The sequence below is a fragment of the Ursus americanus genome, chromosome 23, assembly GCF_024610735.1.
Source record: "Ursus americanus isolate L20-20 chromosome 23, mUrsAme1.1.p, whole genome shotgun sequence".
Taxonomy (NCBI): Eukaryota; Metazoa; Chordata; class Mammalia; order Carnivora; family Ursidae; genus Ursus; species Ursus americanus.
Genome location: NC_142149.1, coordinates 7,563,994 through 7,584,628, shown reverse-complemented (window position 1 = coordinate 7,584,628; position 20,635 = coordinate 7,563,994). Strand labels below are relative to the sequence as shown.

Sequence of the window (20,635 nt, the reverse complement as noted above, 5' to 3'; positions counted from 1 at the left end):
TGTGACTCTTTGTAAATTCAGATCCCAAGAGAAATACCCTAACCGGTCTAGGGAGCCCTGAGAGCTGGTCAGCTGTCATTCTAAGGAGTGCGATGGATTCTCGCTTAATGAAGCTCCAGGGCTGCAGATGTTCGAAGGCCCCCAAATCAAATGTATGGGAGAGGCAAGAGCTCTGCGCCCCTCCCTCCCGATGGAGCTTTCTCTGACAGCACAGAGTCAGAAGCACGGGACCGCGTAGACACGATCTCGTGAAGTTAGGTTTTTTCCCTGATAAGCCAGAAAATAGCAAAAACACAACAGAACCAGAAAAACAAGGTGCTATGTTCCCTTCCTTACCAAATCCTGCCCCCCCCCCCAGATATTGAGGACATGATGTATGAACTCAGAATTCATAGGGAAGGAGGAGGTGAGAGCTGTTTAACTTACTAGCTTTTAAAGAAAAAGTCTTGTCTGGCCGGAGATGTAAGTGTCACCTGAGGTCAAGGAGACTTAGCAGTAACACTGGGGTTACCGGTGCCCCCCCACCCCCTCATTCGCACTCCTACCCCCCCGCCCCCGTGTGGTGTTCGTTCTTGACCAACAGCAGCTACTCATCCCTCCCTCGCCCTCAGCGGGGCAATGGCCTGGTCTGTCCGCAGCTACTCACCGTGTAGCACGGGCCCTGCTCCAGTGCCCTGAGCCCCGAGCGGTAGGAGACCTGGTGCTCCTGGAGCCTCCTCTGAGGGTGGAGAAGCAGACACTCCGTCGTCGGGGAAGGGGGCCTGCGAGGCTCCCGGGCAGAAGCAGGAGGTGCTGAACGCCGTGGCCAGCTGACAAGCTGCTGCTAAGGTCAGGAGAAAGCACTGCAGACATTCCCTCTGGGCAGACACGGTGGCTTTACATAAACTGAGGGCAGAGGCTCTGGGCAGGTGTTCTGGCGGAAACCAGGTTTCGAGACGCCGTTATTGACAGCCTCCATTGCCCAAAGCATGCCTCCTGATGAGAGTTACAAATGCGCCTGGGAGTTGCCCACCGTCATGGAAGAGGCTTCCCACCTTCTAGCCCGATCCCACTCAAAGGCAGCAGGGGGCGCCCTCCCGAACCGGCACCGGCCTTCCCTCCCCCTGAGCTGCCGGATGTGGGACCCTGATTAACAGCGCTGAGCAGAGCCCTGTTCCCACGCCTGCTTTGACCTCTCAGACTCCACCAGCAGCCCAACATGCAGTCAGCCAGGCCAGGGGTTAGCAAAAGCTTTCTGTAGAAGACCAGATAGTAAGGATGTTTGGTTCTGCAGGCCAGCTGGGCTCTGTTGCAGCCGCTCGGCCCCGCTGCCTAGGCCTGAGACCGGCTCTGGAGGATACGGAAGCAATGAGCTCGGCCCAGTAAAACTTCGAGAACGGACATTCTCATGTTCCCGTGTTAACAATATATTCTTTCGTTTGCCTTTTTTCCTACAATCTTTTTAAAAAGTCATTCTTAGGTGTCAGGCTGTACAAAGAGCAGGCAGTGGCCAGATCTGGCCCATGGGCTGAAGTTTGCAGACCCCTGATGTGGGGAGGTGCTCATTAGTGCCTGATAGCAGGAAGAAGAGTCTATGTTCCCACAGGGATTGGGCACAACCAGGACAGCCCCAGATCGGAGTAACACCTTTGGACCACAAATCCGGAGCTGGGCCCCTCGTTCTTTATTGAATTACCACATACGTTGGGCACCTGGTTGGCTCAGTTGGTAGAACATGCAGCTCTTAATCTCGGGGTCATGAGTTCAAACCCCATGTTGGGTGTAGAGATTACACACACACACACACACACACACACACACACACACACACACACACACACACACAGGCTACCCAGCTGAGGAGAAGGAAAGCCTCGGGGGCTGATAAGCTGAGCAGTCCTACCTGAAGCAGAGGTTATAGAGTTGGAGGGGGTTTGGGTGGTGGCACGTGCTTTTCCCGGGATGGGTACTTGGAGCAGATCATGAGACAGTGGGGGCAGCTGGGCAACAGTGCGGAGCCAGAGAGAGAGAGAGCTGCCCAGGGAGCATGTGCAGGAAAGGGAGCCAGATACCTGCCCCCTTCCTGCCAGCACTCACCTTCAAGGAGCTCGAGTTGAATAAAAGCTTCATCTTGGGACTGAGGGAAGCAGAGAGAGAGCCGATTACAGCCTGGCTCCAGCCCCCGCCTCATTAGCATGCTGTGTCCACCTGCTGCAGATTTCCCATTTCTGAACCCCGTGGGGAAGGAGCCCAGACCCCAGCCAGGGGATGAGGAAGAACTGCAGAAGGTTGGGGTGGGTATTAAGGGTTTCTACTCATTTCGAGAACAGTCTGTGAAGAGCTGTATGTCCATGCCCAGCACGAAAGCACATTAACAGCCTGGGGTAGAGTTCAGTGCAGCACCCAGCAGGGGAGGGGGTTTGGGTGTGCAAGGTAAGCGAGCAAGGAAAACACTGGGCAGATGCTCACCAGACACTTCATTTCCCACCTTGGGCCAGTGAAGGTATGGAAGGATCTAGATCTAGAAGCCAGAGCACGGGCCCCGTACTAGGTGGGAGTTGCTGATCCAGGGGTCATACTTACTGTGCAAAGTGGCAGTGGGGGCCCTTGGGGCAGAAGCCCACTAAGTAGTTAACACACATTGTCTTATGGACATGGCGGTGCTTACACAGGGGACCTGCCGGGCAAAGAACAGCCAGAAACACACATGACAAAGCTCACCGGGAGTCACAGGCTCTCCACTTCACAGGGTGCGTAAATCTCCCTGTCCCTTCCAGACTGCCCAAAGCACCTGCTTCCTAGCCGTGTGACTGAGAGGGGAAAGGCGACCTCGGAACACGTCGGGGCAGCTCCCAAACAATGGCATTGGAAGCGTCCCTAAACACACTACGTCTTGGCGGATTGATGTGGTTGTAGACGGTCATGTGGCATCTTTATTTAGCTCCAGAAAGTACAAGCTGAGGAAAGGCTAACCCCACAGCTTACTTATCCTCCCCTAAAATCCCCCAAAACCAACACTGCCAAGGCCTCAGAACGACGCGCCTGAAGACAAAGGAAAATAAAGCACGAGGTCCTCAGAGCACGGGGACCACGGTGGGGGTCCCTGCGTCTTAGTGGGGCAGGGGGAGCGAGCTTCAGTGACAGCACACCCCCCGGGAGGGGGGTGGTGGGTAAGAGAAATAGAGAAGAGAATGTAGATGAACTGTGTCGTGTGGGCCAGCCCCTATGCCGAGGGATTCCCGCGGGGTCCTAGATCTGACCAGCTCCGTAACCCTCCGAGGGAGGGGTTTCCCCTTTTCATAAGCGAGGCAATGAGTTCAATTTGTTCAAGGTCACACAACTGATGCACTCCAAAGTCACCGGGATCGGAACCCAGGTAAGCCTGCAAGAAGGCCGTCTGTGCCACACCAGGCTGAATGTCACAATGTCACAGAGTGGGCCTGGGGGAAAACGATGGAAGGACCTCCTGTTGGGAAGGCCCTGCGGGGCCTCCTCAGGAATATGCCTCCTTCCCCTGCCAGCCCGCCGCCCATCCCGATCACCTAGTGCTCCCTTTCCACTGAGGCCTCACCATCTTTGCAGAAACCTTGGTCATACCAAGGACAGTCCCGGGTCTTGAAAGCTGGCTTCACATGGAGAAAGGAACATTCCTTGTTGTTACAGTCACCTGAAAAGTCCAGCATTCTTTAAAAGCAGGCTCAGCTTCATTGTCACCTCCACCCTCCCCAAACTGGACTGACCTTGCCCCTTGCATAGAAGCCACTTGCCTGTCATCAGCTGCTTTTTCAAGACAGGTTTTTCTAACCCTTCCTGCAGTCTAAGGGGTTGGATCCCAATACTAATCGCCAGGCAGGGCTTGGGTCAGAATAAGCACATCTGGAAGAGTTGAGGCAGGGCCAGAGATCCAGAAGGAAGGGCTGGAACTGAAGGCATTTGGAGGCCACCAGAGAGGAAGGAACGAGAGGAGAGGTGGGGAGGAGAGACCCAGAGCAAGCAGTTAACGATCCAAGAAGACACATCGTGGATGCATTCTGATCGAAGCCCTCTCGTCTTCATTGCTACGAGACCTACAGTGCTTCCAGAACCAGGGCGCAGTCCTTTTTAGTGGAAATGCCAAGAAGAGCAGAGTAGTGCTCCCAAGTTGGCACTGGGATGAGGCCAGAGGTGACACAGAGGGACACCTGTAGTTTCACGACGCCTGTGCTGTAATCGGTCTGTGGGTTGGACCAGGACTCGGGTCCCCTTGAAGGAGCCAGCCCTGTTGGACAGACCACTTGAGAGTTGTGGTGATAACCTTCTTAGATTTCTCTTAGGGGCCCAGGGGCTTTGAAGGAGCCATGGGGAAGATTTGGCTTATTTTCCACCTCATTTGAATAGAGAAGTAGTGAATGCTTCCAATCTCGTCCTCCTTAAAAATCTACAACTCGGTGCTTCTCAGAATCAAAAGGAACTTTATAGTGTTCACCCCCATTGGTTTTCAAACTGCTCCAGAGATCTATTTTCTAGGTTGTGCTTCTGCAAAGCAGGTTTCACCTGGAGAAGAGTTTTAAACCACCTCCCACGAACAAGAACGAGAATGAGAACGAGAACACCAGTGCTCAGGGGAAATGCCGTGGCCACAATCACCCAGCTTCCTCGCATGTACATGCTCATCGTCTCTGCAGCCCTTGGCAGAGCGCTGACTCTGGGCTCCAGCCTCCTGAGGAATGGAAGTGACATATTCCGCCTCCCTCCCTCCCAGGGCTGCTGAGCATTTGACAGGTCAGGTGGTGGGAAGTCACCTTTGCCAAGCTTCCTTTCTGCCCCGGCCTGGATCCACGTCTCCGCGTTCCTCCGATGGCCAGCAGGTGGCACCCTCCACTCAGCCTTTCACAGCCAGCAGCAGGGCCCAAAGACCCTGGCCCCCTTCAGCTGCCCCTTTGTGCTCCAACACCTCCCAACATAATGTTCTAAATAAAACAATTTACGTGCAAGAAGAACGATAATTACTTTGATAGGATATTAGAGAGATTCATTTACTCCAAGAGCAGTAACGGAGGTTACGAACTACCATCAATGATTTGCATGGATGCCCCTTACAGTGAGATATTTGAGGGCAGAAGGGAACCTGGTCCTATCCCTGTACCTGTTCCCAGCACAATATCCAAGTCCCAAAAGAAAACCAAACCAAGTTTTATTGAAGGAATGAATAAGTGGCATTTTTTAATGAAAGAGGTTTAGGTAGTGACCAAGGGGAGCCAGGCTCCAGATAAACTTTGTCCTTCCCTTCAAAGAACACATGTGGGCAGGACACGGAATTTTGGCCTGAGAGGAGCTCTTTGAGGATGCTTTGCCCTTCCTCCTGCATACCTGGGACTGCCCCCCACCGCCCCCCGCCATTGGCACTAATGGGGGACAGCGACCCCCTGCAGCTGTCTCAGTCAGAGAGGTCCCTGGAGACTAGGTCAGCTCTCTCCCCCCAGGTCATTCTTTTGGAACAGAGTTTGAAAAGCACCAGACTAGATAACCCCTAGGGCTCCTTCCAGCTCTGAAAAGAACTGAGCTGTAGAATTTTATTGGGAAGATATTTTATGAGATTTGAAACATTCGCAGACCACTCTTAAAGGAGGTGATAAGTGGTAGTGGCTTCCCCCTCTGCAGCCCTGTGGATGACAAAAGGAGGTCCTGAGGCCAGAGGGCAGGAGGACACTGGTCCAGACCTGACCACACAAGATAATTTGAGAGGCTAGGGCCTTGAGCCTCATGACTGCTTGTTTACAGTTACCGTGCACTGCCCATAAGAGACGCTCGTTTTCTACTTACAGAAGCGTTGTAACGTTTCCTTCTAAAATAAGACAATAATAGCAAGACAATGAAGAGAGCAGACAATGATACAGGTCGGCAGCACAGGTGCTCTGTGGGCAAGCATCGTGACAGTGGCTTCCAAATGCCTGCTGTTTGGGGCCCCCTGGCCTGGACCCACCCCGGGACAGAGAGATGGCCCGTTCCAGGCTTGCACCTGGACAGTCAGTCCGGGTAGGCAATTAGCCAGGACTGCCGTGGGAAAAGGTCAGCCTCTGCTTCCAGCCACACCCTCTCCTTCCCTCGGAGGGACCCGTGTGTACCTGAGCCTGCAGGGGCAGTGACACAGGGACCCCAGAGTACAGCTCCCCTGTGTCTAGGGGGCTGGAGAAGCAGGCCCCCGAGGCTCAGAGAGGCCTGGTCTGCCCCCCGAGGCATGCACAACCTCCTTTGAGTGCCCCCCCTCAAAACTTCCGCCCCTCTCACAGTCCCCACTACCAATCTCCGGGGGCAAGGCCTGGAGCCAGGAAGGGGCATTACCGAACTTGGAGTAGAAGTAGCACTCGGGCATCCTGGTGACGTCATACTGGTGCAAGAAACTGCACTGGTCGCCCTTCTTACACAGTCCTCGGAGCCAGTGCTTACACACCACCATCTTCTCCCCCTGGTTGTGCCGGAAGGGGCAGAGCTTCCCTGGGGACACCAGAGAACCCAGGTGGAGGGGCGCCCGCTTGCCGACAGCCTGGACCCAGCTCAGCCCTGGAAGGAATTCCCCAGGAGAGGCTGGGGCTCAGACCCCCCACTGCCCTCCCTCGATCCCATCACCTGACCCCTGGTGGAGGCTAGAATCGGAGGCTAGAACACGGAGAACGCGCTGTAGTCCTAACAGGCGGCTGTTGGCACAACCACACCTCTGCCCGAACTCTCCTCTCTGCCTGGCCTGTCCTCGCCCTTCTCAAACCCCGGGGAGCCCCAGGGGTCAGGGCAGCTCCCCGGTGCCTCACGACCCCCTCTCCTCCAGGCTCATGGTGGGGCCCCTACCAGAGAGCAGAGCCGTGGTTCCAGTCCGGGGCACCCAGTGCTCCCGAAGGGCCCGTGAAAATCAGGCCTTGGGAAAACTGCCAAAGAGGTTCTGTGTCCTGAGTCCGGAGACCTAAGGTGCTGACCTAAGAGCCAGCTTTGTAACAACTTAGAAGGAAGTGGAAATGTTCTATGTAACTCTGTTATCTCCTTACTGGGGTATTGCCATCAGCAGGAAGGACGCCCCAGTTCCTGAGTTCCTGAGCAGGACCAGCCCATGCTTGGCTGACTCTCTGATAGAATGGGAGGGAACCTGGGAAGGCTGTTTGTAAATAGCCCTCCCCTCACCCGGGCCAGTGACTTGCTTGGGTGTGACCTCCCGCCAGAGCAGTGGTATTTCTTGGCGAGACGGTGTCACTGTGGCCCACTGCTTTGCAGGGAGGACCCAAGGGGGCGTCCCAGTCCTGGCTGCACAGAGCCTCGAGTGAGCAGCGAGCCTCACCCCGTCGTCCAGGGCTGACAAGACAAATGAGGTGCGAGGTGCATGGCAGTAATGCCCCGGCCCCCCCACCCCGCCTGGGCGCCCCCTGGCTTCCCAAGAACAGGGTCACTTGGATCCGAAAAACTGGTCCTAAACTCACACTAGCAGGGTTACTTAATCTGGATCTATAGGGGGCCTGGGAACCCCCAGATTGAAGGCAAGACTTTTGGGGCAACTGTGTATTTCTACAGGAAGAGCCTGTGCGTGGCTCATGAGCCAGAGGTCGGGAACCCCCGGTTTGAGTCAGGCCTCCAGTACTGGGGGAGAGGGGCTTGGAAGGAGGGATCGCTTGATCCAAGTTGGGGTGGGGGAGAAACGGGGCACTCTTGTTGGTAGCATTTCAGAGACAGAAATGGCCACAGCTTAGGACATAAAGACTGCATAGAACAGATGGTCAGATCCCATACTGATCCAGAGGATGAGAAGTGGGGGTAGGGAGAAGGGTGCCGCTTTCCTGGCTGGGAGGAAACTCAAGAAGCCCGGGGCCTCCTGGGAACACGCAGGCCGAAACCCTGAAAACATGTGCACCCCCCGCCAGGCGGAGAGGAGGGAATGTCCCCTTCCAGGTAGCCCTGGCTACCCTAATCAGTGCTGCTGAGCCAGGGAAATCCTTCACGGGGAGGGGGAAGACTTCCTGAGGGACGTACCCACCCACCCGCCCTTTGCCTCCTTATAAGATGAATTTGACTCCCTTCCAGCCTCCCCTCCCCAGGTGCAGATTCGACACCCTATTCCAGGCCAAGCAGAACCCACCGTAGTCTAGACTGCCCCTGCACCCCCTCCCCTCACCGCCAGGTTCTCCCGCTGACCCACCTTTCTCACAGAGCCCTTTAGCGAAGAAGTTGCACACAGCTGAGCTCGATTCTAGAAGGGGAAGAAGGAAGGTAGCCTCTTGACAGGCTGCAGCTGCCGGAGGGGCTTTTCCTCCTCAGGAAGTGCCCCCCCAACCCTGAATTTCCCAAGGCTTGGGCCTAGGGGCCCCAAGTCCTGGCTCTTTGGATGCTGGCCTCCATCACCAGCCTCGAGACCTCAGAACCTAAGCCCCCCAACTCTGAAACAGACAGGAGGAGGGGCACAAGGCCCCAGGGAGCTCAGGGGGCCAAAGAGGACTTTCCTGGCTTCTCACAATTCACCTTCCGTGTCTCTCTGCTTTCCCAGTCTGGGAAACAGGCTTCCTGGAAGTCAACCCCATTTTCCTGGAATCCCGGAGAGGATGTAAGCCAGGCCTGAGCCCATAAGAAGGGAGGGACTAAGCTCCCAACTCAGTCTCCCTGGTGAGCCTGAGTGAAGGGGCTGCCCCTCCGGAGCTGAGCAGACAGGCCTCCAGAGAAGACTGGGGGGAGGGGGCATGGCGCAAGGTCCTCCAGAGGGACGGCTGACACCCTGTCCTCACTCACTGTCCATGCCCTGGAAAGGCAGGAGGCCAGTGCCCTTCTGCAGCTCTACATCCTTCTCGAAGGTGAAGGTGAGCTGCTCCAGCCCAGCAATGACCTCTTGCATCTTCCATCTCCTGCCGGGTCTGCTAAAACCTGTCTAAGCCCCTGCAGGTGGGCCCTATATACCTCAAGGGAGGCCCTTAAGGGGCCAGGGGCCAGCTCTGCGGCCCTCATCTCCGGGGGCCAGCAGCCAGGTGACAGCAGAGCTACTCTCTAGGCACAGATGTCTCACCATGCCCACCTGATGCAGGTGCAGAGGCCCCAGGGCCCCGCACCCCCACACAGAGGACAGAGGACAGGACATCCCGCTCACAATACACGCTGCTGGGGAAGAATCAGCAAAGGCCCCCGCACTGCTATCTCTTTGGTGTCTTCAGACATACACACAACAAATGCGCAGACATTACCAGACCTGTGCTCATTCTTTCAACATGAAGACAAAGCCACAGGTCAGCTCTGTGAAGAGTTGCATAAACCAAGTGCTCGGATTCCCAGGAGCTTGGGGGCCAAAGGGTGAGGGGGGCGGGGCAGGGGTGCTTCCCTCCAATCAGGCCCCAGCCAACCCCTCCCTCTGGGACTCCTGACACCCCTTTTCTGGCCTGAGTGACAAGCCCTGAGTGAGCTCTTCATGGGAGAGGGGAAAAGGAACGAAATCCAGAGGAATCGGAAATCGTCGGATGAATAGCGCTTTGTTTACGCGCACACAACCGCGAGCTTGGAGCTTGGGCTGGGGGTGGAACCAACCAGAGGCCACGGTCTCCCCGCCAGGATTCCACAGGCCACCCGAGCGCCTCCCACCCCTGAGAAAGTGCTTTGTAAACGAAATCTCTATGCAAATGTTGTTTTATTATTATTACGCCATCCCTGCCCCCAGGGCTGGGGACCTCTGAAAGTGCTTTCAAAGGAGCACTTTAGGGCTCTAACTAGGGCAGGCTGCCCGCCCCCCCCGTCCCCGCCGGGGGCCCCTGCACTGGCCTTCCCTCCCACTGGAGCTGATGTTTTCCGAGTCGCACTGGAACCCACAGAACCCAACGTCCTCCTTCCCGGACAGAGCAGGGAGAGGTGGGCAGCGCCCTGCAGGCCCGAGCTGGCCTACAAGAAGGAGCCTGCTGGCTTTTGTTTTCCCAGGGCTCCCGCATGGCTCCTCCTCCACTCCTGGTTCTTTTGAACTCTGGATCAGAAAAGAAAATAGCTGGAGAGAGAGACACCTGGAGCCGAGGCGGGGCGGGGAGGGGATCCAAGAGTTTCCAGAAGCCTGGGCCTCCCTCCAACTTCAATCCCAGGGAGGGGGCGGGGGGAGGCTGAGCTGGGTGCTGTGGGAGGCTGGGGCACAGGGGGCCTCTAGGGTAGACGCCCTATTCCTGTGCCTCGATTAATAGTCCCAGAAACACATTCGTCTGTCAACATACCAACCAGGCAGGCCAGGCAGGCAAATGAGGACATCGGCTTGGCAAGGCCAAGGGCACACAGTTCGGAAGACGGTGACAAGGGAATTCAAATCTGGGTCTCTTGATGATTTCTTTCCATAAACATCCAGAGAGCATCTGTGTACTAGGGACTGGGGCCCCAAAACAAAGGACCTCTTCCTGCCCTCAGGGACAGCCCAGTCAAGTGGGGAGTACAAGATGGTCCAAGGGGATGACAGGGGCTAACAGGGTGAGAAATGGTAAGTGGGGGTGCTCAGCAGGGGCAGGGAGGGGCGGTAGAGGAGTGTTCCAGAAGTCCAGCCATACGAAGGCACGGGGCATAAGGCAACATGGCCAGTGGGGGGGGGGGGGTGTCAAAGTTAGCTTAGACCTTCTGGCAGGGGGGTGTGGGTGACAAGACTGGAGAAGCAGGGACTTGAAACCGGAGTGTCTCTAAGGGCTTGATTTTCTATTATGAAGCCAGTGGAGCTCCCCCGCACCCGGAAGGGCTAGGAGAGCCACACGCAGCACCCTGAAGAATGGATTGAGGAGGAAGGACAGGGCAGGCAGCTAGGTAAGGGATGAAAAAAATAATCAGAGCCCTGGAGTTATCTCCAGGGATACTTCCCTGCACTCTGGTGACCCGAAAGGGTTCATTGGCAAGAGGTGAGCGGGGAGGAGGCCCCAGGACAGACTCCTCCCCCCAACCACCACTAGCGTCCCGCCTCTTCCGGTCAAGGTCCTGCCCACCACCTGGACTCCCTGGGGTACCTGCCTGTGCCTGGCCTGCAGAGGGTGTGCCCAGGGTGTCGCGAAGACGACTGTTTCACTCCCAGGGCACAATCGTTGATTTGGCACAAGAATGACAACACCTGGCATTCGTGGCTTTTGCTTCCCCCAGATGCTTTCGGGGGGGGGGGGGTTGAATGGTCTCCCTCAAAAATGTAGACCAAGTCCTAACCCCTGGTACCTGTGAATGTGACCTAATTTGGAAATTGGATCTTTGCTGATGTAATGAAGTGAAGGATCTCAAGGAGATCAGCCTGCAATTAGGTTCCTCGCAAGAGAAGAGAGGGGGTTCGGGACACACAGAGATGGCAGAGAGGCGGAGAAGGACCCGTATGAAGACAGAGGAGGAGGCAGGATTTGGGCAGCAGCCGCAGGGCACCAAGGTGGGCCAGCCACCCCCAGAGGCCCAGACAGAGGCAGGGGGTGGTTCTCCCTCAGAGGCTCCCGAAGGGGCCTGCCCTGCCCACACCAGCTTCTCGGACTTGCGGCCTCCACAATGGGAGAGAGTACGTGTCTGTTGTCCCAAGCCACCCCCTCCGTGGTAATTTGCTTTGGTGGCCACAGCAAACTCATACATCCTCCCACTTGCACATTGAGCTGCAGAGGACCTCACTCCTTTCATGATGAGCAAATACACAGGGAAGTGGGTGACTGCCAAGGTCTCACAGCTGACTGGTGTCAACTGGGGGTGGTCTGGGTCTCCCACCTTGTAAGTCCTTTCCTCCTCTTCTTGTCACTCAGACCAGGGGGCTGCCCCCCATGTATACGACCACCGCAAGCACCCCATTATGCAAAGACCAAAACACAAGCCCCAGGCCACAGAATCCCTGGTGATGCCCCGGAACACGGGCTGGACGGGGAGCCGGGGGCCCCAGCTCTGGGGTGTCCGCTCTCGAACCTCTTAGTCCTCTCTCTGCGCCCTGGAGCCGTCCCTAGCACCCGTGTTTTCATCGATGCACTAATTCACAGCTGCAGAGTGGCCCTGCATCGCTCTGCAAACAGTGGTGTTAATTTTTAATCACCATCATTACGAGACGTTATTTAACTCCGGCTGCAGATTTCCTGAATCATCATCACCCTGCCCCTTTTCTTCTATAAATGCACTGCTCTGAAAAACGGGAGTGCTGGGAGCTCTAGAATTCTCTGGCTGCCGGGAACTGGGGGAGGTCCTCGTGCCTGCCCCGTGGCCTTTGGTCAATGGCAGCCAGTGCCTTTCGGGGCAGAGTGTGGCTAGGCTCTCCTCCCTGGTGTCGGTACATCTGCCCCACTCCCCACTTGGGCACCCTGAGTCTGTGGCATTGGGGAGGCCACAGTTCAAATCTGGACTTCGCTGGCCCCCAGCCAGTCATTTAATCACCCCTCTGAGCCCCAGATTCTTCACCAGTGAAACGGGACCCCCAGCGTGACCTCACCTGGGGTGCCGGCCGTGAGACACGCATGTGGATGCCTGATACCAGGGGTAACTGTATCAGAGTCATCCTCCCAGAAGGTCGCTGCCATAAAGAACGAGGACCGGTGTCCTGCGCCCAGGTCCAAGGTCACCCTCCTCAAGCTTAGCATTCCTAGGGGTCCCTGATAAAAGGCTGTGCGGAGACAGGGGGCTCCACGCTGCTCAGGTGCTGCTGGAGGGGCTGCTCTAAATCCAGTAGGGACGGGCCAGGTGGCTGGACAGCCATGGTGTCGGGATGGGGTGGATGTCAGAGGAACCCCCGGTGACCCCCAGCTGCGGCTGCTCAGCCCCAAGGACAATGAGCCAGTGTGCCCTGCCCTCTCCACTACTCTTTGTGCCCAGAGAAGCCACTCGGCGGAGACAGCTGTTGGCCTCACAATAGCCACTTAGAGCGCAGGGTAGGGAGGTCCAGCCGCCGAGATGGTCCTGCTGCGTCCTTGCCCGAGAGCTTGGTCTCTGCGAGTCTGCTCGTTCTGGGAACGGTCCTCTGGGGAAGACAACTCTCTCCCCCAAGGGCCTGGGGACCGTAACGGGACTAACGACCCACCCACACTTCTCATCTCCTCCTGTCCTCGCTTGCAAATGTTCAAGTTACTTCTACCCAAGGCTTAAGAAACGAAGACTGAGAGGGGCAAAGGCCTGCCTAAGCCTACAGAGCCAGGAGACGTCGGATTGGGGACCGAGATGCAGGACCTTCACTAGCAGTTCCTAGGGCTTAACCGGTTGAGGTTCACCGTGTACACCGTCTTTTCTCTAATTCCCACAAAACCCCAGAAAGAGAGCCATTATTATTATCATCATCATCATCATCTTCTACAGTTAAGAAAACTGAGGTTCCCAGGCTTACTAACAAGAGCTTCCCAGAGATCACAGGCTTGGTCCACGCGAGCCCACGGCTGCCTACCCCTCCACAGTGCAGGAAAGCGCCCACCCCCGGGGCTGGAAAGCTGAGAGCGCGCTCAGGCCACTGAGGGGGACTGTGGGCTGTACTTTTGGTTTGAGAGTCAAGGAGACAGGACATTTGGGGCCCGGGGGCCCTGAAAGCTTTCCTCCTCCACTGTTGGTGACTTGACTTGTCTTGGTCATCGGGTCACCCTCCCCTCTGCCTCTGCACCCAGAGCACCCCCAGGCTGAGCAGAGGCTGCTCTGAGCCTCCTGGGGCTCGGGGAGGAACTTCCACAGGCCCCTGGCTCCTGTGCCCTGTGGAAAGAAGCCCTCGGGGACGCCACAGGCTCAGACCGCCAGCAAAAATGAGTTAGCGGAAGAGGCATGAGGGGGCCAGCTCAGGCGACACTCTGGTTCCTTCCTACTTATTCACACCCCCTCCAGCTTCGCTCAATGGCTTCTGCCCCCACCCCGCCTCTAGGGAGCTATTCATTCATTCACTCAGGTACTCACTCAAAAATATTGTTGAACTTCCATTCATGCCGAAGGATACAGAATGAACAAGACACAGCTTTGCTCGCTGTTCTAGCAAGCAGAATAATGGCCCCCAAAGATGCCCACGTCCTAATCTCTGAACCCTGTGGACATGTTACTTACGTGGCAAAGGGGACTTTGGGGAGGTGGTGAGGTATCCTGAAATGGGGCGATTATCCTGGATTCTCTGGGTGGGCCCAGTGCCATCATCAGGGGCCTTACACGTGGGAGGCAGGAGAGCCAGAGAGAGGGAGGAAAGGAAAGAGAGAGAGAGAGAGATTTGAAGACGAAGATGTTCCTCTGCTGGCTTTGAGGAGGGAGGAAGGGCCACGAGCCAAGGAAGGCCGGTGGCCTCCAGAAGCTGGAGGAGGTGAGGAAACAGATCCTCCCTTCGCCCCTCTGGGAGAAATGCAGACTTGGTTTCAGCTCAGTGAAAGCCATTTCGGCTTTCTGACCTGCAGGATTGCAAGAGAATAAACGTGTGGTGGTTTAAGCTACTGAATTCGTAGCAATTTAGTACAGGAGAAGACAGGGAGAAGTCACCCACAGACAGGCAGTAGAATCCTGCCGGGTGCGAAACAGGGCATTCGCAGAGCTGCCACAGGAACACCCAGCTCTCAGGTGGGTGGCAAGGAAAGGAGGAGGACCCGAAGCAAAGCTGTGGACAGGGAGAGCGTCGTCAGGCGGTAGGGGACAGTGCTGGAGGCTGGCCTCGGGGAAGTCACTGAGGGAGCCAGCCTTCCAGCATTGGGTCTGACCTGCATTTTATTTATTCATTCATTCATTTCTCATTGTGATTTTTAATAGATTTTTTTAAAAAGATGTGTTTACTTATTTTAGGGAGAAAAAGAGAGAGCACGAACATAGGGAGAGGCAGAGAAAAAGGGAGAGAATCTCTAGCAGACTCCACGCCAAGCATGGAGCCCGATGCGGGGCTCGATCCCAGGACCCTGGGATCACGACCTGAGCCGAAGGCAGACGCTTAACCGACAGAGCCACCCAAGCGCCGTCCTCCCCACCCCACCCCCGCCTTATTTATTTTTTTAAGTAAGCTGTACCCCCAACCTGAGCCTTGAACTCACGATCCCGAGATGAGGAGTCTACCGACTGAGCCAGCCAGGCCCCCCTGGTCTGATTTTAGAAAGAGCTTCCACTGCAAAGCTCTGGGGCCACTCTCCAAGGAAGGGCCAGAAGAAGGCCTTGCAGCAGCCCGCATGCCGGAATCTAGCAGTCCAGGAAAGCGGGTCCTCTTCCCCACAGCCCTAAAGCCAAGTATGCTTTGTAAAGGAGAAAACCATCCAAGGTCAGGATCCACCATAATTACTAGCGAAGTTCTCGTATCTATTCCCGCACCCGGGAGATGGTTTTGTGCACCTCCTGGGGGGCATGTGCCCCCTCACCCCCCACGTGCAGGAGGGAGAGGAAGGTGTCTCTAGGACACGGAACTGCCAGCTGACTGTTGACACCATGATGGATTAATTCTCCCAGCCACGACCTGGGGCACTTACTTTGATGGACTGTGGGCCAAGGTCACGAGTTCGATCTGCCTCTGGGTCAATTGAGTCTGGAAGAAAAACTCTATTTCCATCCCGGCAGAGTGCCCTCCAGTCTGTTACTTCTAAATGATTCTTGGGTCACAAGGCAGACAGACATATTACGGATGGAAAAAACCCTCCAGGCCCCAACTATTGACGGGGAGTCCATTGTGTTCACGTTGCGTCTAAGCCCAGTGGGTGTGGGTGGCAGGAGCGGCCAAGCAGAAGGCAGGACGAACCACCCTGCCCTGGGTGCGGGGGCTGCTGGGAGACTCAGTGGTGCCGGAGGGGAGAAGCTCACCAGTCCCGACCTTGCCTCCGGTCTGGGCTTCATCAAACCCATGGCGCTGTCCTTGGTCTCACTCCTTGGTTTGGCTTTGGGTTGCATCTCGGGGCCACGACGCTCTCTACATGAGCCGCTGTGGACACACAGGGAGCTGGCCACCACCTCACTCAGCTTGGGCTGCAACAGCAGGCTTGGATTTCCCACAGTTTCTGGAAGCTGGAAGTCCAAGATCAGGGCACAGGCAGATTCGGTTCCCGGCGAGAGCCCGCTTCCTGGCTGTCCCCTCACATGGTGGAGAACGCTCTGGTCTCTCTCCCTCTTCCTAGCAGGACGTTAATCCCATTGTGGGGGCCCACGCGCATGACCTTATCTAGACCTAGTCACCCCCCACCCCAGGGTGCCCCCTCCTAAGACCATCACACTGGGCGGGGGGTGGACTAAAACGTGTGAACTTAGAGGGTCACCAACGTTCCGTCCACGGCACCCGCTGCCCACACAGCTGCCTTCTCGCCGTTTCCACTTGAAATGGCTTCCGTATGTCTGAGACCAACCCTAGCTTCCCTGAAATTGGTGCCACCTTCCATCACCTCTCAGGAATGTCACCACCACCAGTCGCTCAGGCATGTCCTCACTTCCCCAGATGTGCCGCTCCTGTCCCTCACATCGTAGGCTCCTCTCATCTCTGGGTCTGATTCGAACTCTCCTCTCTCAGGGAGAGTTCCCTATGTCTTCTCTAAAGTGAGACCCAGGTCATCCCCTGTCTCAGCACCCACCAGTTTGTCCCTGAAAAGCCCTTGGTGCCAAGTTCAGCGTGGGGCTTATTTTCTGGCTTGCTGATGCTCCGTCTGTCCCCCGCCCCCCACCGCGCCTCACCCCAAGCCCACGTTCCCACTGTGGGACTTCTCCATCAGGCCCAGCAGGTGCGGTTCCCCGGGCCCTCAGGACTTCCAGAAGCCCATGAACATGTTTTAATTTCCTTAAAATCAGAAGAAAATCTTTTTTTTTTAAAAGATTTTATTTATTTATTTAACAGAGATAGCCAGCGAGAGAGGGAACACAAGCAGGGGGAGTGGGAGAGGAAGAAGCAGGCTCACAGTGGAGGAGCCCAATGTGGGACTCGATCCCAGAACGCTGGGATCCTGCCCCGAGCCGAAGGCAGGCGCCCAACCGCTGAGCCACCCAGGCGCCCCCAGAAGAAAATCTCTTAGGCCAAAGAAAGAAGTTTTAATATATAGTATTAATGCATGCATCTTTTTCCTAACGCAGTCCTAAATCTAATTCGAACCATCCCCATGGAGGAGAGGCCAAGAAAGCCCTAGCATCGCCCTGGGGCCGAGTCCGATCGCCCACCGCCTTGCATACTTGCATACTCTCACGGTTCTGCACCTCTCGAGGCGCTAGGCACACGGCAGGTGCTCAGTAATCACCGGACGAATCCACGCTGCCCGTGTCCGTCTTCAGAGAACACCGCCTCAACCCGCAGGAAGCCCTGATTTGACTTTCTGGGGACCGGGGAGGAGCCCCAGTTGCGAGAAATGACGCTGATGGAGCATCTTCCAAGTCAGCTGAGAGGCGACAGGGTCCACTCACCACCCTAGATCCGCGGCGGGCTGGCCCGGCCCCAGCCACCTTCTCAGTGCATTGCTCCGTCTGGCCCCACAGGGAGAGAAATCAGAAAGCCGTGGGCTGCTTCTCGATACTACCTTGAGAGTCATGCGCCGCTGGCTAGACAGACTGCCAGCTTGCTCAGGAAAGTGGGTAATTTAAGATGCAAGTAGATCCGTTTTGTTCCCCTCGGGACTCCATAAACCTTTTTCCACTTTGAATAAAAAACACGAGACCTGAAAACAGTTTAGTCTTACATTGGCCCTTATGGGAGAAAAAAGGAAAAAAGGTGTCTCAGCATTCCTGTAGGAGCAGGGGTTTTCAGCCTCCGACGGGACAGGTGGCAATGTCTGGGGACATTTTGGACTGACGCAGTCAGCTGGGGGGACGCGGCTGGCATCCTGGGGGTGGAGACCAGGGATGTCGCTCAGCATCCTAGAGGACAGATCCTAGTAACAAAGAAAGATCAGGCCCCAGATGCTAACAGTGCTGAGGCTGAGAACCCCTGCTTTGGAAGGCTCTCGGCTCTATGTCTTGGATGAATGACTTGGGTCACTTCGCTCTGGGCCTCTCCATACACTTGATTTTATTGATCGGCACCTCGACATCAAGCGCTCGGTTTATACTGAGCAGAAAGGCAGCCTGACGGGGTTTGGGTGAATGCATGGGTTAGGAGACTGTTCATGAGGACATTGCCTAAGATGCCGTTTCTGGCTCCTTCAACCATCTCGCAAGAATCCCTCTCAGACCTTAGAAAACGCAGAGTTGCTTCTGGGATCCTTTTAACCTGGGAGTTTTGCCAACGGGTGGTTTTCCCTTTTCACTTTGACTAACGGGAAGCTCAGAGTCCAGTTCGCAGCCCACCTTTGAGAACGGTGGAGGCCCACCCAGAGAACATTTCTGCATACCACCCCCTGGGTTCATTGGACTGTTTGTTCTAGCCCTGTTTTCGCTCTGATCTATTTTTATCCTATTGTATCTTACATATTTTTGTAAGCTGCCTCCAATCCTTTTGGCAACAACGCAGGCCAGAAAAACAAAACAAAATTCAGCAGAGCCCTGTGGCCTTGGCGGGGATTTTATAACATGCCAAATGGTCATTTCAAGGCTAGAGTCCTGCCGGGGAGGGCAGCTATCCCTGGCTCTGCCGGTCCCCTCCTGGGAGTCTCCCTTCTTGCAGAAGAACAGTTCGGGGGGTTAGAGCAACAGGTTTTAGCGGGAGAGCCGCTGATACCCATCTGCCTGCACATACCTCCCCCTCCCCCAGACGTTTTTTCCCATCTCCCATCTGGCTGTTGCCAAGGGGAAACAGCTAGACATGCTCTCCCGCCACTATCCCTAACTTGCCTTTCCCACATCTTCAGTCGGGGCCTTCAGGGTCCCGGGATACTTCGCATGTGGCTAGCACTGCAGCTGAGTGCCATGCAGGGTTGGGGGCGGGGGTGGGGTGGGGTGTGCAGGAGGGAGGGTGGGGGTGGGGAGGACCTGACCCAGTATGCAAAGGCGAGGCCCTATGGGAGGCTGTTGTGAGGGCTGGGGTGAGCCAGGGCTGGGTGGGGGGCGAAAAGGTCAACCCCCACACGGTGCACCAGCTCGGCCTGCCCCTCGTCTGCCGAGCCGGAGCTGGAGCCCGTCCACCGCAGTCTCTGCTCTGGTTCGCAGCCAGCACTTCCTTCCCCGCAGCCTCCGTCTGTCCATCTGTAAAATGAGGGATGGCGGGGGTGTGGGGGGGGGTGTGGGGAGGTGAACCAGGTCCTAAAATTTGAAGACCCTAAGAACCCCTCCCTCATGTGTTCTGACACCCTCTATTCCTTTCGTCTGCTTGCTTTCTTCTGGAAACATGGTGCCACCCTGGGGAAGGGGGGAATGGCTTGTGTGCATGGGAGAATGGTGTCAAAGGTGAGCTTGGACACCAGCAGGAACACAGGTCCGAGGCTGCAGGCTTGTGAGGCAAGGGCCCCAGCCTAGGGCCTGGTCCTACCCAGTAGAGACAGAGGCCAGCCCTGAGGGACCCCAGGGAGGACCTCTGCACTTCCTGGCGGGCCCTTTCGATGACACGAAATCAGCTGCCAGCGCCTAACCTGGCAGCAAGCAGCACCCCCTTTCCCTTGGGCACGCAGCCCAGGTGAGCCAGGCACACACCGACCCGCTCCGCCTCCCTCTGCGCCGCTCTGCTCAGCCAGCTCACTGGCCCCACTGGTCATCCCGGGTCCCGAGTGCAAATCATTAGGTTGGGACAGCGGTGGGGGAGGAAGGGCTTTGGGGCCTGTGCCCGGGTGTCTGCCCAGCTCCACTGTTTCCCAGCTCAGTGGGTCTGGGCCAGTTGCCTTAGTGTCCTCTTCTGTAGAATGGGGGTAATATGAACAGTATGGGCCTCAGAGCTGTCATGAGGATAAATGCGGCCAATACAAAGGGCCGTGCCTGGCACGGGTGGTCCTAAGGGCTGACATGCAGCCCTCACTACAGTAAGGGTACAGAACAGTGTGCCTGAGAAGCACAAGCAGAGCCCCGCACTGCAGGGCTGGGGGGTGGAGGGGAGACACCCCAGTGGTGGCCAGACCAGGGTGGGCTGGTGCTCATGCAGCCCCCAGGGGCCCTGTCCCCCCCACCTTCTCTCGCTCCCCCCACCTTGGGGCCACCACACCCTGCTTCTAACTCCCACCCTTAGCCACGTCCCTCATCAGCTGGGAATGAGCCCCGGAAGGGGCAGAGGGACCTGGGAGACGTTTTCATTACACTTCTAATTGCTTCCCAGGGAGGATGAGCACCGGCCCGACCTCCCCGTGGCTGCTTGAGGCGAGGGCAGGGTTTCCAGGAACTGGGCCACACTGGCTGCAGGTAGGAAGGAGGATGTGCAAGGGGCTTCAGCTAGCAGAGCCGGCCCTGCCCCGGCTGGCGCTCCCAGACGTGGAGGGGAACGTGGGTGTGGGCAAGGCAAGGTGGTGAGGCAGGAGCTGGGCCAGCAGGCCGGAGGGGTCACGAGGTCCCCACCCAGGACAGACTCACTCCCCGACCTCACTTCCTGAACGCATGATGCTTTGAGGCACCTGTGCGCAGTGACGTAAAAGGTTTTAAGTCCACGATGCTCTGATTTTACTATTTCATGACTTATGGAAGGTGGCTACGTGGCCTCTCATGCAACATTCCTTCTATGAAATGAGGACACCAGTCCACCTCACAGCCCACAAGGATGGACTCGTGTCCAGCTGGGAACAGGCTGCCTGGACCGTCATTCTCCAGGTCACACAGTAGAAGGCCGGGAAAGAAGGGACAGCAACCCCTTTCCTGGCCACGACGCCTGTTGTGTGCCGGTGGTGATCGCTCCCACATATGTGGGCACCTGGGGGCTTGGGGGGTACGCGGCTTCCCCCGGTTTAGCGACAACTTT

The 20,635-nt window shown here is 56.6% G+C and overlaps 1 protein-coding gene across 1 annotated transcript; it reads right to left on the bottom strand.

Annotated features, from left to right (window-relative positions):
• Positions 1-2,558: 2,558 nt before the first annotated feature.
• On the bottom strand, positions 2,559-8,821 carry CPSF4L (cleavage and polyadenylation specific factor 4 like). The gene is made up of 5 exons (XM_045813885.1): positions 8,719-8,821; positions 8,135-8,185; positions 6,301-6,453; positions 3,551-3,646; positions 2,559-2,656 (listed from the first exon to the last, which is right to left on the bottom strand). Exons 1-5 carry the CDS (start codon positions 8,819-8,821, stop codon positions 2,559-2,561), a joined length of 501 nt encoding a protein of 166 aa, XP_045669841.1.
• Positions 8,822-20,635: the final 11,814 nt, after the last annotated feature.

Coding starts and splice junctions, on each gene's coding strand:
- CPSF4L (XM_045813885.1), bottom strand. CDS start 8,821: ATGCAAGAGGTCATTGCTGGGCTGGAGCAGCTCACCTTCACCTTCGAG. Junction 6,454..8,134: donor TAAAGGGCTCTGTGAGAAAG/GTGGGTCAGCGG, acceptor TGGTGTCCCCAG/GGAAGCTCTGCCCCTTCCGG. Junction 3,647..6,300: donor CTACTTCTACTCCAAGTTCG/GTAATGCCCCTT, acceptor TGGACTTTTCAG/GTGACTGTAACAACAAGGAA.